Source organism: Engystomops pustulosus, chromosome 9 (assembly GCF_040894005.1).
Source record: "Engystomops pustulosus chromosome 9, aEngPut4.maternal, whole genome shotgun sequence".
In the NCBI taxonomy this organism is placed as follows: domain Eukaryota; kingdom Metazoa; phylum Chordata; class Amphibia; order Anura; family Leptodactylidae; genus Engystomops; species Engystomops pustulosus.
Window position 1 is genome coordinate 60,595,035 of NC_092419.1, and position 25,633 is coordinate 60,620,667.

The 25,633-nt window shown below is 44.5% G+C and overlaps 1 protein-coding gene across 6 annotated transcripts in view; it reads left to right on the plus strand.

Moving 5' to 3' along the window:
- LOC140077151 (protein Shroom4-like) overlaps positions 1–25,633 on the plus strand; it is a 603,736-nt gene that overhangs the window by 64,776 nt on the left and 513,327 nt on the right. For 4 of the 6 annotated variants that reach the window (XM_072124065.1, XM_072124069.1, XM_072124068.1 and 1 more), the window contains exon 2: positions 12,170–12,314. In XM_072124065.1, coding sequence (XP_071980166.1) covers positions 12,183–12,314 — 132 coding nt within the window. In that variant the 5' untranslated portion in view covers positions 12,170–12,182. The other 2 variants (XM_072124067.1, XM_072124066.1) reach the window with 2 other exon arrangements.

Below are 25,633 nucleotides of genomic sequence, written 5' to 3' on the forward strand. Positions count from 1 at the left end.
GAAACCACTGCTAAATACAGCCAACATGCAGAAGAGACTTTGGGCTAAAGAATACAATGTTGGCCAATATTCTACATAAGTATGCATGGTATGCCAGATTCAGGGGTGTAATGATCACGGCCGCAGGGTGGGCCTGGTGCTAGGGAGGGCCAGCATCTTCCTTAGATAGGTATAGGCCCTCTGCAGCACTTACGGAGGCAGTGATGCCAGCACCGTCCGCCTCTTAAAGGACCCATGCGGAGATCCCCTTGTTAAGAAGGACCTGGGTGTACTAGTAGATCATAAATTAAAGCCAACATGGTCTTATCATTTATCAAACGTAGTAAGGACTCTCGGGATAGAGATGTATTATTACCACTGTACAAGGCATTGGTTCGGCCTCACCTGGAATATACCGTCCAGTTCTGGGTACCGGTCCATAAAAAGGATGTCCTGGTGTTGGATAGGGTTCAACGATGAGCCGCAAAAAGGGGTATGAAAGGTCTCAGTTTCATAAGACAAGGAGCACTGGCTCCTTCTGGAGAAATCAAGGCTTTTTTTTTTTTACTGTGGAATACTTTAACATGCAAATGTGCAAAAGCTTCCACACCTCGCCCAAGGAAAGTGCATGTGCAGCAAATTAGGGAGTTCTCCAGTGGCAACTGAATTCATATGAAGAAAGCTTGCATTCAGATGAATGCAGGTAAAACGCTAGGACACTTCAATTCATACAAAAATTTTGATTACACAAATGGTACTAGGTAAGAGAAGCCTGAACCACTATGAAATATGCAAGAAAACTACAAATCGTGATTTAAAACTTAGCTTTTACTGAAATGGTTAAAAATAAACAAACAGTAATATGGCTTCAAGGTAAAAAAAGAGAGACAATACAAGTGTGAACCTGGTGGCCCCCTTGTGAGGTTCAAAGATATATATGCGTCTGAAAATAGAAGGGAAAGCTCACCTTTGTGGGCTACACATCTTGTAATGTCAATGATCCATATCTACACTCTGGTCTCCGGATGCTCATCCTTTATGATGCCGAGAAAGTATCAGTAAGATGGTTACGGGCACCTTATGTCCATACAGAGTGCAGAGAAAAGAAAGAATCAGGGTGATGTGACTGTTGGCTTAAGAGGCAAGGGTCAGAATGGCTCGCACTCTCCCTGTTAATGCCCTATATCCAAGGTCTAGAACACCCTGATGACCTAACCTCGGGGTTGTGGCCCTAGATGGCCACGGCCCCGACCGGAACCTTACCCTAGATAACTGGCCCTGTTATCGGACCTAGTCTATAGGTATAGTCCCGGTCAAATGCAAGTAAGTGCAAAAATTGTATTAGATAGTCTTATAGATAAAGTAAAGAATATGTCAAAGGGCTTTTGCGCAACCAAATCCCGACAGGGCCTGTTTCACCATTTGGGCTCATCAGGGGATAGTTAGGTTCACCTTTAGGATACCCTAATGAAAAACAACAATATAACTGACATATATTAAAATGTACATAGCTATAAAAAGGTGTAGGTGGTAAAATGTAATCCAGTAAATACACGTTCTTACCTTACACTAATGAATGGTGCAGGATTTATGAAGGTTTCCTTAATAAGGAAAAAGGTTGATCAGTAACCGCAGCAGACGTCAATATAAACTTACAAAAACGGGAGTATATGTGCAATGATCTCAAATGGCAGATGTCCTACCTTAAGGAAGAGATGGTTAGGTACTGAAGCGCTGCGGGGGTGCAGGTGAACGCGGCCCCGTTCGCAGCTGACACCCAGTGGGTCCTCTCTGAGCTGACGTGCGACACAAACTTTTAAGCGCACCGCGTGTGTGGAATCCCGCCCCCAACGCTCCACCCACCAGACCGGTCCCACTCCGTATTGGTTGGAGTGGCCGGTGGCGGGCTGGGCGTGCGCATGCCCGGAAGTGGAGAGCGCTGGGAACGCCCTCACGTTGGTGCCCGCCCCAGGGCCCGAACGCGCATGCCGAAAGCGATGCACGAAGGATCGCCGGGGCGCGCACCCCGCGCACGCGCAGAGGCGTCCACCGATGTCAAACGGGGAGAGCAAAAAAATGCCCCTACCGGACAGTGGTGGACGTCTCTGGGGGCAGGGCAACACGCGGATAAAGTGGGTAATAATGTGCGCTGAGGAATCCCTATGTAATTATGGGAATCCTGGGGTATCGGAGGTGGAGGTGAAATAGCGAGTATTGCGATACTGAAGTGCTCGGTGAAGTTATATCCACAAAAAGTCTATATCAAAAGTCAGTATAATAAATAAAGTCATAGAAAGCAGGCGAAACTCAATTGTTCATTTGTTCATTTGAGATCATTGCACATATACTCCCGTTTTTGTAAGTTTATATTGACGTCTGCTGCGTTTACTGATCAACCTTTTTCCTTATTAAGGAAATCTTCATAATTCCTGCACCATTCATTAGTGTAAGGTTCTTACCTAAGGTTCTAAGGTTCTTACCTTACGTGTATTTACTGGATTACATTTTACCACCTACACTTTAATAGCTATGTACATTTTAATATATGTCGGTTATATTGTTGTTTTTCATTAGGGTATCCTAAAGGCGAACCTAACTATCCCCTGATGAGCCCAAAAGGGTGAAACAGGCCCTGTCGGGATTTGGTTGCGCAAAAGCCCTTTGACATATTCTTTACTTTATCTATAAGACTATCTAATACAATTTTTGCACTTACTTGCATTTGACTGGGACTATACCTATAGACTAGGTCCGATAACAGGGCCAGTTATCTAGGGTAAGGTTCCGGTCGGGGCCGTGGCCATCTAGGGCCACAACCCCGAGGTTAGGTCATCAGGGTGTTCTAGACCTTGGATATAGGGCATTAACAGGGAGAGTGCGAGCCATTCTGACCCTTGCCTCTTACGCCAACAGTCACATCACCCTGATTCTTTCTTTTCTCTGCACTCTGTATGGACATAAGGTGCCCGTAACCATCTTACTGATACTTTCTCGGCATCATAAAGGATGAGCAGAGTGTAGATATGGATCATTGACATTACAAGATGTGTAGCCCATCTAGGTGAGCTTTCTCTTCTATTTTCAGACGCATATATATCTTTGAACCTCACAAGGGGGCCAATAGGTTCACACTTGTATTGTCTCTCTTTATTTTTCAGATGGGTACCATGCATTCACATAATTTACCTTGAAGCCATATTACTGTTTGTTTATTTTTAACCATTTCAGTAAAAGCTAAGTTTTAAATCACGATTTGTATTTTTCTGACACTTCAATTTAGGATAAAAAAACTGATTCTTTTTATTCATAATCCATTTTAAGATGCAGCATAGGTACATGCCTACATGTTTTGGAAAGTTCAACCTATGGAATGACCTGCCTCAAGTGCTGGTCACGGCAGGGACAGCAGAGAGCTTCTAGAAGGGTCTAGATACCTTTTTACACCTAAATAACATTGCTGGTTATGTTATATATAATTGTTTTTCCTAAATCCCTTCCTCAACCAATCCCTTCCCTTCTTTGGATGAACTTGATGGACATTTGTCTTTTTTCAACTGTATAAACTATGATACTATGACGTGTGGGGTAGCTGTTATGAATTTTATATGACATGGGTGGGGGAGGGTTATGAATTTTACATGATGGTGGGGGGGATTTTATGAATCTTATATTATGGGGGGGGGGGGGGCTGGTGTTCAGGGTTAGATTAAGGCTGGTGGGGGCCCCTGAGTGCAAAACCTGGTGGGGGCCCTCATTGAATGTAGTTTAGACAGGGTAGAGCAATCGCTATATACAGCCTCTCCAGTAATAACTATATACAGCTCCCAGTATTCACTATATACTGCCCCCTACAATAACTATATACAGCCCCCAGTAATCACTATATACAACCCCCCAGCAATCACTGTATACAGCTCCAAGTAATCACTATATACAACCCCCCAGCAACCACTGTATACAGCCCCAAGTAATCGCTATATACAGCCTCCCAGCATTCACTATATACAGCCTCCCAGCATTCACTATATACAGCCTCCCAGCATTCACTATATACAGCCTCCCAGCATTCACTATATACAGCCTCCCAGCATTCACTATATACAGCCCCCAGTTTTTACTGTATACAGCACCCCAGTAATCACTATATGCACCCCAGCATTAACTATATACAGTTCCCCTATAGCAACTATATACAACCCCGTATAATAACTATATACAGACACCCATAATAACTATTTACACCCCCTATAATAACTATATATAGACACCAATTATAACTATATACACCCCCTCATAATAACTATATACACCCCTATAATAACTAACTATATACAGTCCCCCTATCATTACTATATACCCCCATAATAACTATATACAACCCCTGTAATAACTATATACAGACACCCATAGTAACTATATACAACCCCCTATAACAGTGATGGCGAACCTTTTGAAAATAGAGTTCCCAAAGTACAACCAAAACATACCGTATATACTCGAGTATAAGCCGACCCGAGTACAAGCCGAGACCCATAATTTTACCACCAAAAACTGGGAAAACCTATTGACTCAAGTATAAGCCAAGGGTGGGAAATGCATTGGTCACAAACCCCCTAGTAGATAGCCAGCCTGTCCCCTATAGTATACAGCCTTCCCCCAGTAGTATAGAGCCAGCCCAGCCTGCCCCCAGTAGTATACAGCCTGCCCCCAGTAGTATACAGCCTGCCCTCAGTAGTATACAGCCTGCCCCCAGTAGTATAGAGCCTGCCCCCAGTAGTATACAGCCACCCCAGCCTGCCCCCAGTAGTATACAGCCACCCCAGCCTGCCCCCAGTAGTATACAACCACCCCAGCCTGCCCCCAGTAGTATACAGCCACCCCAGCCTGCCCCCAGTAGTATACAGCCTGCCCCCAGTAGTATACAGCCACCCCAGCCTGCCCCCAGTAGTATACAGCCACCCAGCCTGCCCCCAGTGGTATACAGCCTTCCCCCAGTAGTATACAGCCACCCCAGCCTGCCCCCAGTAGTATACAGCCTGCCCCCAGTAGTATACAGCCTGCCCCCAGTAGTATACAGCCACCCCAGTCTGCCCCCAGTAGTTCACGGCCACCCCAGTCTGCCCCCAGTAGTATACAGCCAGCCCAGTCTGCCCCCCGTAGTATACAGCCTGCCCCCAGTAGTATACAGCCTTCTCCCAGTAGTATACAGCCACCCCAGTCTGCCCCCAGTAGTATACAGCCACCCCAGTCTGCCCCCAGTAGTTCACAGCCACCCCAGTCTGCCTCCAGTAGTATACAGCCACCCCAGTCTGCCCCCAGTAGTATACAGCCTGCCCCCAGTAGTATACAGCCACCCCAGTCTGCCCCCAGTAGTATACAGCCACCCCAGTCTGCCCCCAGTAGTATACAGCCACCCCAGTCTGCCCCCAGTAGTATACAGCCACCCCAGTCTGCCCCCAGTAGTATACAGCCACCCCAGTCTGCTCCCAGTAGTATACAGCCTGCCCCCAGTAGTATACAGCCACCCCAGTCTGCCCCCAGTAGTATACAGCCACCCCAGTCTGCCCCCAGTAGTATACAGCCACCCCAGTCTGCCCCCAGTAGTATACAGCCACCCCAGTCTGCCCCCAGTAGTATACAGCCACCCCAGTCTGCCCCCAGTAGTATACAGCCACCCCAGTCTGCCCCCAGTAGTATACAGCCACCCCAGTCTGCCCCCAGTAGTATACAGCCACCCCAGCCTGCCCCCAGTAGTATACAGCCACCCCATTCTGCCCCCAGTAGTGTACAGCCACCCCAGCCTGCTCCCCAGTAGTATACAGCCTGCCCCCAGTAGTATACAGCCACCCCAGCCTGCCCCCAGAAGTATACAGCATGCCCCCAGTAGTATACAGCCTGTCCCCAGTAGTATAGAGCCACCCCAGCCTTCCCCCAGGAGTATACAGCCTTCCCCCAGGAGTATACAGCCTTCCCCCAGGAGTATACAGCCTCCCCCCAGGAGTATACAGCCTCCCCCCAGGAGTATACAGCCTTTCCCCAGTAGTATACAGCCTTTCCCCAGTAGTATACAGCCTGCCCCAAGTAGTATAGAGCCACTCCAGCATTAAAAAAAAAAAAAAAAACTTATATACTCACCCTCCGGTGGCCCTGATGCGCAGCGCTGCTCCCCTGATGTCAGAGCGGCTCATCTTCTAGCTTCCCGGCTCCTCTTCTTTTTTCTGTAACCTCCTGCAGGGCACCGCCATCGCCCTCTCCCGGCCGGCAGGCACATAGTATGATGCGCCACTGCTGACGTCATACTATGCGCCGCTCGGGGGAAAAACAGAAGAGGAGCCACAATGACATTGGGGGAGCAGCGCTGCGCATCGGGGTCACCGGAGCGTGAGTATATAAGTTGTTTTTTTTTTTTGCATTGTGCATTGACATATGTATTGACTCGTATATAAAGCCGAGGTGAGGATTTTCAACACAATTTTTGTGCTGAAAAACTCGGCTTATACACGAGTATACACGAGAAAGATCAATAAGTGGAGGCCACCGACTTGAGTTTCCCTGGACAGTCTAATGGCAGAGCAGGGAACGTATTGGCTCTGCCTTAAGCCAAAATCGGGTCATGGCCCATGCATGCCGACTGCCGGGTACGGCAAAAACACAGCCTAGTCCCAAATACACAGTGGGCGAATCAGCCGGTCATGCCACCGCCCAAATCGCCCACATTTGGTGGGGGCCCCCCTATAATCCGGCCCTGCTGGTGTTATGTATATTATAGGATGGGGGCTGCTGTTATAAATTTGATGTGACTGGGGGGCTGTTTGTTAAATTTATATGGCGGGGTGGCTGCTATTAATATTTTTATATGACACGGGGCTACTGGTATGAATTTTATATGACATGGGGGCTTTTATTTTATATATGATGGGGGGCTGCTGTTATATCCCTATTATTTAACCTTATTTAACCCCTTAAGAACGTGGCCCTTTTTCCTTTTTTGCGTTTTTATTTTTCACTCCCCACCTTCAAAAATCTATAACTTTTATTTTTCCATGTAAAGAGATGGGACTGCAGTGAAAATGATGAAAAAAAAAAACGTATTTGCGTATATTCTTGTGGGCTTGGATTTTACAGCTTTCACTGAGCATCCCAAATGACATGTCTACTTTTTTCTTTTGGTCGGTACGATCACAGGGATACCAAATTTGTGTAGGTTTTATAATGTTTTCATACATTTACAAAAATGTAAATCTCCTGTACAAAAAAAAAATCTCCATTTTTAGGCACTAATAATTCATATTTCAGTTTACGGAGCTGTGGGTAGTATCATTTCTTGAGACTTTTATGACATTTTTAATGCTATTATTTTGAGGACTGTACGCTTTTTGATCACTTTTTAGAGAATTCGTAATATTTTAAAAAAACTGAAAAAAGTGGCACTTTCGACTTTGGGCGCTATTTTCCGTTACGCAGGGAAAAGTCATTATTATACTTTGATAGATCGGAAATTTTGGTAAGCGATTATACCAAACATGTTTATTTGCTTTTATATGTGATCTAGGGAAAGGGTGATTTAATTTTTTTATGCATTTTTTCATATTTATTTATTTTTAATTTAGTACCATTATTTCAGATCCTCCAGGATAATTTAACCCTGCAGGGTCCAATTGTTAATGCTATATACTACAATTCTACTGTATTGCAGTATATAGCAATATTACTTCCATCTGCTGGCTATTAGAGATCATTGCACAAGGCAAGCCTCAGAGTCTCAATTAATCAATACCAATAAGAATACCCACTTTTGTCATATATAGTCCAAAAACACAATATGAATACCAATTTAAGTACAGTGGCGTAACTAGGAGAGGCTGGGCCCCACAGCACCTTAAAATATATATACAGGCGGTCCCCTACTTAAGGACATCCGACTTACAGACAACCCATAGTTACAGACGGACCCCTCTGCCCACTGTGACCTCTGGTGAAGCTCTCTGGATGCTTTAAAATAGTCCCAGATTGCAATAATCAGCTTAAAATTGTCTGCAATGAAGCTTTATTGATAATTCATGGTCCTATTACAGCAAAAAAATTGGAAACTCCAATTGTCACTGGGGCAAAAAAAAAATTGTCGGGAACTACAATGATAAAATATACAGTTTCGACTTACATACAAATTCAACTTAAGAACAAACCTACAGTCCCTATCTTGTATGTAACCCGGGGACTGCCTGTATACATATTTGTAAAATCACACACATTTATATACTTATACACACGTATAAAGTTTTACTCTCATACACACATTAATACACTCTTACAGAGGACCTGTCACCAATAAAAAAGGCACTAGAAGCTGCTTACTAAAGTAACATTAAATCATACACATAGTATATTGTGAGACACTGAAGGGGTTAACTGTGGATGGGCGGTATGTTTCCCCTAGGTTTTCCTATTATGCAAGGCCTGAGTGCTGAGGTTGTGTTGTCCAGCACCTTGGACACAGGTGATGGGAGCAGCCTAATCAGTCTGCATAAAGTGGCTGAGCAGTGCTCAGAATGTTGTCTCTCTCTGAAAGGAGGCTGGAGAGCACACAGCCCTGACCTCTGTGCCTGGAGCAGCCAAGTGATTTTGTATAGTGGTGAGTTAGTGGAATACTTGTATAGTTAGCACCCTGATGGGTAGGATTTTTGTTTGTTTAATGCCTGAATGTGAAGGCCGTTTATTTTGTTTCTGCTGCAATAAACGCAGGCGAGACCTGTTTTGGACTGTACCTTGGTGTCACTGTCTTGAACTGCATCACAGCACCCCGCTACCACGGTCTCTACTGGGCCAAATCCCCACATATGGTGCTTCAGATTGCGGGCAGTTCAAAAAAGACACACACCTGAAAGGCTCGCTACATCCTGCAACATTGCATGGCCTGGGTGAAAGCAGCAGGCAAATTGCAGGATAAAGCCAAGATGGAGGACTTTATTAAAGCCATGCTCCAGCAGCAGGAGGAGAGATCCCGCCAGCAGCAAGCCATGCTCCAGCAGCAGGAGGAGAGGTCTCGCCAGCAGCAAGCCATGCTCCAGCAGCAGGAGGAGAGGTCCCGCCAGCAGCAGGAAGAGTCCCAGGCTAATCGGCAGCTGCAGCAAGCCATGCTCCAGCAGCAGGAGGAGAGGTCCCGCCAGCAGCAGGAAGAGTCCCGAGCCATGTTCCAGCTGATGATGGAAAAGTTTTCTGGCATTATGGCAGCACCGCAAGCAACGGCTACTGAGGGGTCCCATACTGGTTTGCAAGGGTATCCGGTTGTCCAGCATTCCGCACGGGCTGCAGTGCAGAAGGCCTTGCAAAAGATGACGGCGACGGACGACGTGGAGGCGTATCTCACTGTGTTCGAGCGAGTAGCAGAGCGAGAGGAGTTACCAGCTGAGCAGTGGGCAGATGTCCTTGCACCGTTCCTGACAGGTGAATCGCAGAAGGCCTACTTCGACCTGAGTGAAACAGAAGCCCGGGAGTACCCCCAGCTAAAGGCAGAGATTCTGGCTCGTCTTGGGGTCACCATACAAGTTCGTTCCAGCCGGGTCCACCAGTGGGCATACTCAGAAAAACTACCCCCACGCTCCCAAATGCATGACCTGATCCATCTTGTCCGGAAGTGGCTACAACCAGAGGACTGCACCCCAGCACAGATGGTCGAGAGAGTGGTTCTTGACAAGTTCACCCGTTCTCTGCCCTCTCGGCTCCAGCGATGGGTTGGACAGGCCGGTCCAACAAATGCTGAGGAACTCGTGTCCCTAGTAGAGAGATATCGGGCTACAGAGGATCTTCTACTTATCTCTCCCACACGAAGCAGTGCCAGTGACAAGGCCACTTAACCATCTGGTAAGACTGCTACTGCAGAAAAGGGGAAACAGGTCAGGTTGAACGGGTTGCAAGGGATTTGGTTGGCCCCATAGTCAAATCCACAAGGGGGCACCAGTACATACTGGTTATCCTGGACTACGCTATGCGGTATCCAGAGGCAATCCCGTTAAGGAACACCTCCTCCAAAAACATTGCTAGGGAACTGTTCCAGGTATTCTCCCGTACAGGCCTCCCCAATGAAATCTTGACTGACCAGGGAACCCCATTCATGTCTAGAGTAATGAAGGAGATGTGTAAATTACTCCAGGTTAAACAGCTCCGCACCTCTGTATATCATCCTCAGACAGATGGCCTGGTCGAGAGGTTTAACAAGACCTTGAAGGGGATGCTAAAGAGGGTGGTCAGCAAAGATGGGAAGGACTGGGATTGTTTGTTGCCTTATTTGATGTTTGCCATACGTGAAGTTCCCCAGTCCTCCACGGGTTTCTCACCCTTTGAGCTGTTATATGGCCGTTCCCCACGTGGGCTTTTGGATGTAGCTAAGGAGACCTGGGAACAGGAGAGGACCCCCCACCGTAGTGTGATTGAACACGTCTCCCTTATGCAGGACCGCATAGCAGCGGTAATGCCCCTTGTAAAGGAGCACATGACAAGGGCACAAGAGGCCCAGTCTAGGGTCTACAATAGATCAGCCAGACTCAGGACCTTTAACCCAGGCGACAGAGTGCTAGTTCTGGTGCCCACCGTTGAGAGTAAGTTCTTGGCAAAATGGCAAGGACCATATGAGGTCATGGAGAAAGTGGGGGAGGTTAACTACAAGGTATCTCAGCCGGGGAGGAGGAAACCCGAACAGATATACCACGTGAACCTCCTAAAGCCATGGAGGGAAAGAGAGTCCCTGATGGCCGTGGGAGTAGAAAAAGCGTCTGTCCCCAAGAAGGTGACACCGGAGGTAGGTGTACCCGATGCCAAGGTGCCTGAAGTACGGATCTCGGAGTCCCTCTCCAGGGCCCAGATTCAGGAAGCGAAGGAGTTTGTGCTCCGAAATGTGGATGTGTTCTCTAAGTTACCGGGACGTACTTCAGTCATCAAGCATGACATCATAACCGAACCCCACATCCGGGTACACCAAAAACCCTACTGGGTCCCTGAAGCGCGCCGGCTTGCCATATCCGAAGAAGTCAGGCAGATGTTAGACCTGGGGGTTATCGAGGAGTCTAAAAGTGACTGGTCGAGTCCTAGTGTGTATGTGTGTTGTATATGTGTATATATGTATGTATGTGTATATATGTATGTATGTATGTGTATATATATATATGTATATGTGTGTGTGTGTGTGTATGTATATGTGTGTGTATGTATGTATATGTGTATGTGTATGTATGTGTGTGTGTGTGTATACACACACACACACACATATATACATACACATATATATATATATATACACACATATACATATATATATATATATACACACACATATACATATATATATATATATATATATATATATATATATATATATATATATATATATATATATATATATATATATATATATATATATGGGGCCCTCGACACAAAGTTTGCAATCGGGGCCCTTTACAGTCTTGTTACAATCATGAATCAGAATCATGAATTGTGGTGCATGTTCTTTATGAACATGTGCGCTGCTCCAACTGAGTGCACAAACCTTTTTGGGTGAACCTTTAACATATGGCGTGCAACACAATTCTGTCAGACGCTGCATGATAAATGTGGCGCATGGTCCGACTGTGCCCCTTTCAGGAACAGTGCAGCCGTTGCACATATATCTCATGAACGCCTCTTAAATACATGTGAAAGCAGTTTGCACTAAAAAGAACATGCAAAGTCAGACAGAACTGGTGCAGGGGCTGTAATAAATCTGGGCCAATGTATTAAATGAGTAGTATATATCTGTTTATATACAACTTTGAGGACCCAATGGATCTATGACAACATTTTACATGCTTGGGTAGCTTTTCTTTTTTGATATAGATGAATAAGAGTAAAAATGAAGATTATTGATTTAAAGCTTTACTACATTTAAAACAAGCCTGGTTTCAATGTTTTCCTCCATTTCTATTCTCAGTTATCAGCAAACTCCGCCCTTCTTCCTAAAACTTTGGCCTCTGGCAGTATAGTCCATACCCCCTCCCCTCCTCCTCTGCAGTTTCCTCGTCATTAAAGAGAAAGAGTGTGTATTCCTGGCTGTGGAATGTCGACTGTCTGCTTTGTTTGGATTTCCCAGGCAGTATTGTTATGTATTATACTTTATATCCTGGAATAAGGGTAGAATTAATGTTTCTTCTTTGTAAACTAGGACTGCCCTCATTATGGATTTTCAAGCTGCCGATGGAATTCTAGAGCCCCTGCAATACATCCATGTACAGTTACATGGGGGGGCACCTTGGGGTTTTACCCTTGAAGGCGGTCTAGAGCATGGAGGTCCTCTGATCATCTCAAAGGTATGGAAAAGACAATATTAAGAACATAAACTATAGACATTCCTTTTTTATTTTAAAAATTATTAAGATCTATAACCTGTGTTATTATGTAATACATCATATATTTAACCAGTTCACTAATGGACAAGCTATTGCAATAAAATAGTTTGGTTCATATAAAAATGTTTTAATGTTTTCTAATACATTATTAAGTCATTGTAGTAACTTGTAGTAGTTGTATTCAAAATTATTTTAACAAAACCTTCTTTAATGTTATATTTTATAGGCATAACCTTAGTCTTTTAATTCCTTCTTGGTTTTTACTAGTTGATGTAAGTGGCATGAACAAATAACACATTTTATTATTGAACAAATGCTCCAGAGAAATCCATATATACATTAGCACTGAGTATGCTTCATTTACTTAAATTCAAATTAGGGAAGTTTCACATAACTCTGTGATCAGTGCCATGCCACGGACTGATCGCTATGGTGAGGATTGAACTGTGCATTATATGATGATATATGATCCATCGAGTTCTTGTAGTGGAGTATACTATCCTCTCTGCTGCTTAACTGGGATATAAGATCAATATAATGCAGAGTTCTATCCCCACCATAGTGATCAGTCTGTGGCACGGCACTCGGACGTGATCACGAACTAATGTGAAACAGCACTTACTCCTGTTTTTTTTTTTAAAGTAAGTTGCTCGCAAGAAATACACCTGGGAAACCTTTTGTTCAGATTTGGAAGGGGAGGAGTAGCCAGAACTGTGAATGTTGTTGTATCTTGCACAGCTTCATGTTACTAGCTCTACTAGGAAAGATTTTATGTATTATCTGCAAAAGATATTAAAGAATCGATCATTTCTTTTTATGCATTGTGAACCAAACACACTTTCAGAATGGTGTAGCTACACTGATGCAAAAACGTATCTTGTTTAATCCCTGAACTGAGTGGTTTTGCTAAAAAAAAATTATAAAATCCAGGACCTTAGAAAGCCTGGTGCCCTTGCTGCCATACATAAACACATTAATTCCACATACACATGAGCTGCCTGAACTGTTCAGACAAGACTAATCAATGTAAGCTGGATGACTCTTACACATAAGCTAGAGGACCGTGATCACATATTCTAGGCTTATGCTGGGCAAGACAAAGCTGCAGCAGTGCATAATTAAGGTGAGGAGAGCGCCAAGGCAGCCACAGGAGCTAGAGAGACTCATTATAAGAATTTTTAATTGTTTTTCAGCAAAACCACTCAGTTCAGGGATTAGACAAGATATGTTTCTGCATCAGTGCAGCTACAGCATTCTCAGGTTATGTTTGGTTCATAATGCATAAAAGTATCAGGTAGATTTCCTTTGATGATTTATCAGTTATGCAAAACATTTAAATACTGTCAGAAATCGCAAATTATTCTAATGGGATCAGGTTTCAGGCTTCTGTGCCAGAAAACCACACCCAGAGCTGCCTGTGATTGACAGCTCTCTTTCTGATCTTTGGGAAAGCTGGGTGTGTCTTTGAACTTGTTTTGTCTGCAGCTGTGGTTTGAGTGATAGCCGAGCCAGTTAGTGCTGGAGGTAGTGTCCACTACTGCCTTATATTCTGGGAAGTCCCTTCATTGGGTGCTCGTTATTCAGTGTAATCTGTGTATCTTGTACTCTTGCTATCTTTCTTTGCTATTCGGTGTAGTGACTTCTGCTTTGCCTACCGACCATTCTTTTGCTATACGATTCTGTACCTTTGCTGCCATCTGGTCAGTCTGTATTTGTCCTTCAGTGTTATGTCTCTCCCAGTGTTATCCCACTTTCCCTGTCTTAGACTTGTGTTAGATTTCTGTGCAGCAGTGTAAACACTGGTCTATCTCAGTATTCCGGTTACCTGTCCGCTCCACCATCCAGCAGCTGCCAGACGAAGTAAGTCTTCCCCGTCATCTTGTAGGGTCAAAAGGTCGGTTAGGTTCCTGATAGTGGGTTTGTCGTTGTCAGGGCGGTTTATCTGCTGTAGGCAGGGCCTTAGCCTGCAGGGACTTTGCAGGGAGAGTTTGCCACCACTTATCTAGTCTGACAGCTAGCGCCAAGCCTGGTTGTGGTTGCGCAGTTGCTGGAAAGGTTTCTGACAAATGCACTGCGAGACCTTGTTTTTAGAACACCAGTTGAGCTTTATTTCTGTAACTTTATTTCAATGTAATACCCAAATCTAAAATAAAGTGATAAACTAATAGTGACATGGTACTATAGTCAGGATATGTTATATCCTAACTATATATGTTGTCCATGATGACTCTCAGAACGAAGGGGTAAAAATATCCTACTATAAAATAAATAATACAAAATCACAAATCCTTCCAATTAACGTCCCCACCCCCCTCTTAAGACTGCTAAAACAAGAACACAAACTAGACTGGAGGGAAGACAAGGTAAATTACCTAGGTATAAACTTAACATATCCAGTAAACAAACTATTCCACATAAACCACCTACCTCTTATCCCCAAGATGCTAAGTGATTTAGAAAATTACTCTAAACATATGCTATCCTGGTATGGCCGGATAGCTACTTACAAAATGATGGTATTACCAAAGTACTTATATCTATTTTGCACCCTACCCATACCTGTCCCCAGCTCATACTTTAATAAAATTAAAGCACAACTAAATAAATTCATATGGCAAGGTAATCACCCCCACATAGCCTTCCAAACTCTAACAAAACATAGACAGAGGAGGATTAGGCCTACCCACCCTCCATAACTACTACTTGGCAGCCATACTTGAACAATCACAAAACTGGTGGGCGGAGTCACCAAGCAAAATTTGGACCTGCATAGAGAAAACGTACCAAAAAATGTTTATCTGTGGAATAGACTAATAACCCACATGTGGAGAATTAAACCACCTCCTGCAAAACTGATCACAATGCAGGGGACAGATGCAGCTTGGGTCTCCTTAATATTCCATCAGAATGATGCAGCATAAATCCTTTCCCAAAATATACCAATAAAACTACTAGATATAAATAAAGAGAATTTAAACACCACATCATGGTACACTAAAGGCAGACATTCATTTGCAGAACTACTTACAAATGGGAAAAATCTCCTCATTCAATATGCTCATGCAAAAACACTTTGTCCTCTTAACAGACTTCCACAAATATCTGAGAATATGTAGCCTACTGCAAGACACCACAAATAAACTCCCACCTATTTGACCCTGTGGTGTATACAAAGTTAAAAACAGCACCAGACACAGAAAAGGGTATAACCTTTTTTTACAATATAATGGAAAACTCAAAAACATTCACAAAACTTTCTTACATGCACCAGTGGGAATCACCAGACAGGTAATGAAATTTAAATAAAATTAAAATAACCTGCTTTGGCTAAGACAAGAATCCCAATGTACTAATTTTTATGTTGGAATATTATATGTATGTTTATGAAAAAATAAATTAAAACAAGTTTATGAAAAAAAAAACAATGAAGGGGTAAATAATAAGACTACCCCCAATACATAGCCAGCCCCCTCCCCCAAGTATATAGCCTGCCAGCCTCTGCCCCCCTAGTATATAGTCTGCCAGCCCCTGTAGTATAAAGCCTGCCAGCCCCCCAGTATATAGCCTGCCAGCCCCTCCAGTATATAGCTAGCAAATGCCCACCAGTATATAGCCAGCCAGTCCCTGCCCCGAGTATACCAAGCTTTAATTAACAAAAAAAATTCACACTGCAGTCACCTTCTTGCTTTGGATGCTCTGGTGCTTCTTCGGTACGTTTGGCTCCTCTTTGGGTTCCTGCACATGGCCGACACACACAACGATGTAAGCTGTTTGCCACAGTCCCTGTTTGTGAGCTCACTGCATCGCGAGGGGACCCAAAAAAGAGCCGAAGGACCCTAAGAGGCACCAGAGCATCCGAAGAAAGAAGAGGACCAGCGGGGGTCATCAGAAAATGTTAATTTTTTTAATAGACTCGAGTATAAGCCGAGTTAGGTTTTTTTCAGAATAATTTTTGTGATTAAAAACTCTGTTTATACTTGAGTATATACAGTACTAAGAAATATGTTTCAGGAGAGATGTAGTTTTTTTTTATCTAACGAAAGTGTGCAGAATCAGTTAAAGTCATATTAATTAATTAGGAATTACATATAAAAATAAGAATAAGGCCCTTGGTCATGAACCGTGTTGAAAATTGCATGACTTTGCTCAGTAAAAATTGGGAAAAGTTTGATCACATTTTGTCGAACTGGGTTTTTCATGTTTCATTCAGAGACTCCAATTAACCTCTCCAATAAAGAAAATGGCAGAAGCCAACATCAATCCCTTAATACAGAACCTTCAGAAGGAACTGGATGGGTTGCACAAGAAAGAATTTTCTTGACTAGGGAGGTCATGTATAAAATAATGGTACTTTCTAAGATTTTATACTGCACTCTTACTGTACCTATCCCATCAGCACTTATAAAGAAACTGCAGAGACAACTTGTGAAGGAAACCGCGGCGTTCCGGACCCCTGAAGGGTACGTAAGGTCACTCAGATATCCTTTTACAGACACTCCCAGAATGCACAGGTTCTGAGAGGCGCAGGAAGTGATTTAAAGTTGTCCACACAACTTCCGGATATGGCACAACCCTAAATCAAATCCCTGAATGGCTATAAGATCCCTCTCACTAGCCGCAGTGAGACAGAATATTATCAGCCTTATGCTGCCACCAGTTGTCCTTTAATATAAGCCCGGTCCATAACGGGATTATATAGGGTGAGGAACCAACCCGGTAGCATGTTTATAAGCGAGAAACCCGGACGTAAGATTCATGATCGAGATAAAAGAGCAACACAGATTAGATTTTATATTTAATTGCCTTAAGGGCACACTAGACAATACAGTACACACAATAGATATATGCAGTAAACAAATTACACGGGTAGCACTACAAGTCTCAGCAGTTTGGTTAGTTACCTTGTGTGTGGCCTAATGGGGATGGATAGTCCACACTTTTAGATCCTCCCTGCGCTTTGTTGATGTTATGTTTCCCCCAGGTGAAAAGACGAAGACCCCCTCAGTGGTGCTTGATTATATCAGGTGTGGACACACATCTGTCCACCCTAAGGAGGGGTCAATGGTCAGTCCTACCTAGTATTACATCCAAAGCCCTGGAGAAGCCACAGCTACCCCAGGGAAAGTCCTGGGGTCATGGTTCTGGTATCATTGGATCCAGGTGGATCCCAGGACGATATCTCTGGAACAGAGTATCCCAGAGCCCCGCAGATCACATCTTCTTTATCAGCAACAAATACTCAATCCAGAAATGTATTTGGTGTTCTGGTGAGACGGACCATAACTTCATAACTGTCTCTATCCAACTTGGTGATTTGAGAGTTTTAATGGCTCTTTGTTTGAGACTTGGGAGGCGAGCCGGGGTGATGCCTGGAGTCGGTTTGTCTGTATAGGTCTTTGAAGCCCAGCCACATGCTGGTTTTGTCAACAAACTGGCTCAATTAGGATAATTTACTGAGGCCGGGGGATGGGGGAGGGGGGGTGTTGATGACCAAGACAATACCTGCAGGTTCCTCACACAACTCATGATCTTTACCTAGGACAAATCTGAGCTGAAGGTAGTGGCCTCTATCCTACAGGTCACAAAGCAGAATGGGGGTGAGATGGAAGTCTCAAACTTAAGTGTCTACTACTATGCCTCTACTTTTAAGCAACTGAAACCATAGTGGTCTTACTCCTCCGCGTCTATCAGGCCGGAAATGGACAAGCGCTCAACAGTAATAGGCCTTTGATCCTCCTCCACCTGGCCCAATTTTACCAAATTTATATTGTTTTTAATAGATTTTAAAAATTAACATTAGAGATGAGTGAACACGCTCGTCCGAGCTTGATGCTCGTTCGAGCATTAGCGTACTCGAAACTGCTTGTTGCTCGGACGAGTATTTCGCCAGCTCGAGAAAATGGCATCTCCCGCCGTTGTGATTTTTGGCGGACAGAAACAGAGCCAATCACAAGCCAGGAGACTCTGCACTCCACCCAGCATGACGTGGTACCCTTACACGTCGATAGCAGTGGTTGGCTGGCCTGATCAGGTGACCCTGGAATAGACTAGCCCCTGCCCGCGCTGCTTGGATCATTCTCTGTCTGGATGGTCAGGGAAAGCGTTAGGGTGTTCTATTAGAATAGTGTTAGGCAGGGGTGATTCTACAAGAACCCAACAGCCCTTCTTAGGGCTACAATAACGTTATATATATTTTTTTGGTTTGCTTGTGGCTGGGCTTGCTGGCACTAGTAGTGCAGCTAGTACCATATTGTGAGGAATTTGCAGGGAGACTTGCGACCGTTGTGTTTAGCTCTTAGTGACACACATATCCACCTAAAACACCAAAGTGGGACAATTTATTAGGGGTTTGATTTGAATTAGGCCCAGTCTGCTCATTTATTTTTTTTACGTTTAAATAATTATTTATTTCTTTTTATAACTCAAAGTCATCGGGCACAGCACAAAATCCAGTTGTGTGCTGTCAGTGTAGGTTAGAAACTAGCCATAGCAATAGGATAGCATCGTTTTGTTTAAAAAAACAAAAAACACAAAAAACAAAATAAATTTACATTTTACACTTTAATTTTGAAAATGTTTAACCCAAGGGCTAGGGGTAGAGGACGAGGGCGTGGACGTGGGCGTCCAACTACTGCAGGGGTGATCTTTACAGAAAGATGGTGAGGGAGTATGTAGCTGACCATACCATCGTCCTAAATGATCACACAGCTCCCTACAACTACTCGCTTTCAAAGCTGGACATCTGGCCCGAACTAGGCTGTACGCCTTGGAGGTTCTTGCCTGCCCTGCCGCTAGCGTGTTGTCAGAGCGGGTTTTCAGTGCAGCTGGTAGCATCATCACCGATAAGTGTACACGCCTGTCGACTGACATCGCTGACAGGCTGACGCTTCTCAAGATGAATCAAGCATGGATTTCTCATGATTTCCATTCTCCACCAGGTGAAAGCAGCTCAACTTGAATAATTGTATGCACTCCTCCTCCTTCTTCTCCTTCTCCTCTTTGTACACTAAAGCAGAGGCAACTGGCTATTTTTTGCCAGGGCCAACTGGCTCTAGCTATAGTACTTTATGTATTACATTTTTATGGAGGGCCACATTCGCAGTCCTCAGTATTGTATGTTTTGGGAGTGCCACATACAGGTACTGTGTGTATTTAATTTTTCTGGAGGGCCACCTACCCAGTCCTCTGTTTTGAAAATTTTTGGGATTGCCACATACAGACACTATCCAAATTTAATTGTCTCCATAGCAGCCTCCACACGTTGTCGTCTCCATGGCGGCCTCCACACGTTGTCGTCTCCATGGCGGCCTCCACACGTTGTCGTCTCCATGGCGGCCTCCACACGTTGTCGTCTCCATGGCGGCCTCCACACGTTGTCGTCTCCATGGCGGCCTCCACACGTTGTCGTCTCCATGGCGGCCTCCACACGTTGTCGTCTCCATGGCGGCCTCCACACGTTGTCGTCTCCATAGCAAACGAGCTGTGTCAGGCTAATTTTTCAGGTGTTTCACCAGATACGTTATGGAACTTGGTCACTCTGTCGCCGCCATGCTGTGTTATCGACTAACTATACCGTCAACCTTTTGTTCACATAGGAAATCATTTCAGCGCATCTTGCTCAACTCCTTTGGTTCCTCTCTGAGGCCATAAGCAGGCCAAATACTGATACGTACAGTGCTACACGTTATCCTCGCCATATGGAATTTTTAAAATTGGTTTGAGTTCATTTGAGGTATGTCGCCATGCCACTCTGTAGCCTGCTGCTGCATAGAAACTTCACTTCCAAATAGGAATCGGTATGTAGTAGAGATGAGCGAGCATACTTTTCCGAGCTTGATGCTTGATGGAGCATTAGCGTTCTCGCCACTGCTCGGTGCTCGGACGAGTATTTCGTCCGCTCGAGAAAATGTCATCTTGCGGCGTTTAGATTTTTGGCGGCCAGAAACTGAGCCAATCACAAGCCAGGAGACTCTGCAGTACACCCAGCATCACGTGGTACACTTACATGCCGATAGCAGTGGTTGGCTGGCCTCATCAGGTGACCCTGGAATATAGTAACCCCTGCTAGCGCTGCTCGGATGATTCTCTGTCTGGATGCCATTAACCCCATAGCGCAATAAGACGTACCTGTACGTTTTATTGCGCATGGGGTAGTATGAAGAGGGTTCAGGGGCTGAGCCCTCTTCATACACGCCGGGTGCTTGCTTCACAATGAAGCAAGCACCCGTCGCTAACACCCGCGATTGGTGCTTGTACCGATCGCGGGTGTTAACCCTTTCATTGCCGCCGGCAAAGCTGCCATCTTGGCTCCGATCGCCGCTCCCCGTGACGTCATCGGGGAGCGGCGATCCGTTGCCATGACAGCCTTGGATCACACAGTGATCCGAGGCTATCATGTTTTAGGCCATTGTAATAGATGGTGTGCAAAATCCCTATATACTGCCATACTGTAGTATGGCAGTATATGGTAGGATCAATCAGACAACCTAGGGTTAAAGTACCCTAGGGAGTCTGTAAAATAGTAAAAAATTTTAATAAAAAAATCACCCGCCTTTCCCTAGAACTGATATAAATATAAATAAACAGTAAAAATCATAAACACATTAGGTATCAGCGTGTCCGAAAATGCCCGATCTATCAAAATATAAGAATGTTTTTTTACTGCGTTTAACCCCGTAACGGAAAATAGTGCCCAAAGTCGCAAATGGCATTTTTTTTGCCATTTTGAAAAATATAAAAAAAAATCAATAAAAAGTGATCAAAAGGTCGTACAATTCTAAAAATAAAAACATTGAAAACGTCATCAAAAGTCGCAAAAAATGACACCACCCACAGCTCCATACACCAAAGTATGAAAAAGTTATTAGCGCAAGAAGACGGCAAAATGAAGAATTTTTTTTTTTGTACAGGAGGTTTTAATTTTTGTAAATGTATGAAAACATTATACAACCTATACAAATTTGGTATCCATGTGATCGTATTGACCCAATGAATAAATTAGACATGTCATTTGGAGCGCACAGTGAAAGACGTAAAATCCACGCCCACAAGAAAACGGCGCAAATGCGTTTTTTCACCATTTTCACTGCATTCAGAATTTTTTTCCAGCTTCCCAGTATATGGCATAGACAACTAAATGGCATCACTATGAAGTGCAATTTGTTACGCAGAAAACAAGCCATCACACAGCTCTCTACATGGAAAAATAAAAAAGTTATAGATTTTTGAAGGTGGGGTGTGAAAAATAAAGACGCAAAAATGAAAAAGGGCCTGGTCCTTAAGGGGTTAAAGAGAGAACTGCTGCTGGTCAGGGATAGCGTTATGGTGTTCTAGTAGATTACTGTTAGGCAGGAGTGATTCTAAAAGAACCTTACTGTTAGGCAGGAGTGATTCTCCAAGAACCCAACAGCCCTTGGGTTTTTTAACTTTTGAAAAACGCTAATGTAGCCCTAAGGCTACATTAGCGTTTTTCAAAAGTTAAAGTTACACACTCAGTCACAGCACAAAATCCTTTCGTGTGCTGTCATTGTAGGTTAGAAACTAGGCGAGGGCGTCCAATTACTGCAGGGGTCAGAGGCCGTGGTCCTGGGCGGAGTGAGACACCACCTGCTGATGAAGGAGCAGGGGAACGCCGCAGAGCTCCCTAGCTTCATGTCTCCTGTTACTGATACTCGTGGTAGAGCATTGTTGAGGCCAGAACAGTGCAAACAGATGATGTCTTGGATTGCGGACAATGCTTCAAGTAATTTGTCCACCATTCAGTCTTCCACGCAGTCCACCCATGTTACACAAGTGAGCATTCCTCCAGCTCCTCCACCTCAACCTCCTTCCCCCCAGTCTGCCCCCTCCCAGGAAAATTTGGAATTTGATCCGGCATACTCTGAGGAACTGTTTTCTGGACCCTTCCCAGAGTTACAAACCACTTGCTGCTGAGCTCTTTCCCGATGCCCAGGTTTTCCACCGGTCGCAGTCTGTGGGTGATGATATTATTGACGTAGTGGAAGAAGTGTGTAAAGAGGTGTCAGGCGGTGATGAGACACGGTTGTCAGACAGTGGTGAAGTTGTTGTCAGGGCAGGAAGTCCGAGGGGGGAGCAGACGGAGGGATCGGAGGATGATGAGGTGACAGACCCAAGCTGGGTTGATAGGCCCGGGTGAACACAGTGCTTCTGAGACGGAGGCGAGTCCTATAGCAGAACAAGTTGGAAGAGGCAGTAGTGGGGCCAGACGGAGAGGCAGGGTCAGAGCTGGTGCATCAGCACCAAATGTTTCACATAGTGAAGCTCCCGTGGCGAGGGCTAGATTTTCGGAAGTTTGGATGTTCTTTAAAGAAACAGCGGTTGACCGACGGACTGTTGTGTGCAACCTGTGCCACACCAGGATCAGCAGGGGTTTCACCACTGATTGATTGAATTCGGCACAGTCTGCCGAAAATCACAGGCAGCACAAAATCCTTTTGTGTGCTGTCAGTGGTGCAAATGCAATGTCATCTAGCTTAGTCTGCCTGCTACTGTTTAGCAAGCTAGTCTCCAGAAATCCAGAAAATTGTCTGTGTTGGTTAGAAACTAGCCATAAAATAATCTTCTGAGGTTGCTGTCTGATTTCTTCTGCAAATCTATTCTTTCTTCTATAAATCCAAAAAAAACAAACCTAAAAATAAAAATTAAAGAGTAAAGTAATCCAAGCACTCCTTAAGGTAATTTTGTATGCCAGAAAGTGATATTTATTTACAGATTGGTGATCAAATAGTGATGTTTCGGCCTAACATAGGCCTTTGTCAAACACTGTAAGACACAATATGAAAAGGTATATTTACAAAAGAACATGTGAAACTCGGATAATATAAAGACCATAATGAAACCTGGTACAAATGGAAGTACAGAGATGGGCAATATTGATAATAATCGCAAGCTGGGCTAATAGTAGTACAAGTCAAACACTATGATGCAAGCTGGGCTAATAGTAATACAAGATGGGCTAATAGTAATACAAGTCAAACACTATAATGCAAGATGGGCTAATAGTAATACAAGTCAAACACAATAATGCAAGATGGGCTAATAGTAATACAAGTCAAACACAATAATGCAAGTGCAAAGTTACTAGGATGTATGTCGAAAGTCAAATCACAACTGATGGCTAACACTCGGCGGGCGATGAGCCTGTAATGTAAAAAAAGGATAGTTACCGATCACAGAGGAGGTTAGTGGAAAAGGCTGGCTGGTACATCAGGCAATAAGTATTGACACTGTGTGTCTGGTAGGAAGTGTGCTGTGTGTCATGGCGGTGCCTGTGTTTAAATGTATCCTGGACCGCCTCCGGATCCTCCCACATCGTGATGTGGCGGTCATGTGACGTGTGATGTCACGATCATGTGACTGCATATGTATTGGGAAGAAATCCTGACGTCATGCAGTGGGCGGAGGGCAACTCCAGTGGGTTTGGCAGGCGGGGTGGACACCGCCCCGTGAGAGATCTGGGCCAATAGCATTGTGCCCCCGTGCTGGCCTGCGTGTAGCTGTTGTCATGGTAACGCATCTGCATCGAGGTAAGCGGTGTGGATGAGTAAAGGTAAGGGATCTGGTTATAGAGTATGCTTAATCTATGGTTATGTAGCCATAGTGTGTGACTGGAGTGGGGACATGGAGGAAAGATAGGAATATAATAAGGCAGAGAGGAGTATACTGGGAGAAGAGGGAGGGGGGGGGAAGAGAGAGACACAGGAAGTATCAGGCGGGTGATCTTACCACCAGTGAAATCTGTTGATTTAAGGTCTCTAGGAAAAAAGGGGATAGAAAAACTGTAGTTAAATATTAATAGCAGACAACAAACAAGGTAAATCAACATTATGCTTAGATGAAACTGCAAATCTCGTAATCACGGTTCATTCCTCGTGGTTCTAAACTCTGTAGGGTGTGAATCCAATAGGCTTCACGTTTCTTAAGGAGTTGGATTCGGTTGCCTCCTCTCCTTGGTCTCGGTACGTGTTCCAATACCTGGAACCGTAACTGGGATACGTTGTGCCGTCTTAAATGGAAGTGAGCTGGTACCGGCAATAGTAGGTTGGCTGTCCTGATTGTTGATTTATGTTGACCTATGCGGTCCCCAACTCTCTGGGTGGTTTCTCCCACGTAGGTTAGTCCGCAAGGGCATTTAATCAGGTATACAACATAGTTTGTGTCGCAAGTAAAGTATCCCTTGATGGGGTATGACTGACCCGTGTGAGGATGGGAAATTGTGCTGCCTTTGAGTACGTTGGTGCACTGAGAGCACGAAAGACATGGGAATGTGCCTTTCTTTGGTGTACGCAAAAATTGTTGGCGGGGGTTACGTGTGTTGGAGCCAATGTCGGCCTTGACAAGAGAATCTCGGAGGTTCTTGGGGCGTTTACGACGTGGAAGGGGGGGTTGTTGAAACTCTGGGACATCTGGGAGGGCTCTGGTTAGAATCGACCAATGTCGTCTGAGGATATGGAGTATCTTATTAGAAACTGGATGATAGGTATGTACAAACGGTATTCTGGAATGGGAGGGAATAGGAATGTGCGAGGAATTGCGGACTGGTAGGCTGTCTTTGATAACGCATTCGGGGTACCCCCGTTCTCTAAATCTACCTGCCATTTCGTCAATGCGGGTGGTTTGTGTATTGGGGTCACTGACCAGGCGCCTCACCCGAGTAAACTGAGATCGCGGTATAGCCTGGATTGTGGTCGGAGCTTGGCAGCTGGTGAAGTGTAAGAGGCTGTTACGGTCAGTGTCCTTGCGATAAAGGTCTGTGGAGAGAAGACCGGAGTCGTTGATGGTGACGGTAGTGTCCAGAAAATTAATGGATATACCGAGTTCATGTGTTGGTGGAACTCTATGAGTGTCTCTAGTGGGCCATCCCATATACAGAAGATATCATCAATGTATCTTCTGTATGTGGTGGCATGCTGGGTGAATAGGGGGTGGTCTTAGAGGTAATGTTTTTCAAAGTAATCCATGAAGCAATTAGCATATGGGGGTGCTACGTTCGAGCCCATGGCCGTCCCTTGTAGTTTTTTATAGATTTGGTCTTCATTTAATTGACGAAGGCATTCCTCCACGTAGTCCTGTTTGTCCATTATAACTAAAGCCTTTATCGGCGGGCTTAATTATAATCTCTTTGTTGTCTAGTAATGTGTGGAGAGCCTGTCTCTCAGTGGCAGACATATTACTATGGGTTTTATATTGTCCCTGGTTGAGGTCATGTCGGAAATGTTCAATGTCTCTCGAAACCATGCGGATATAGGTTTCGATGGCAG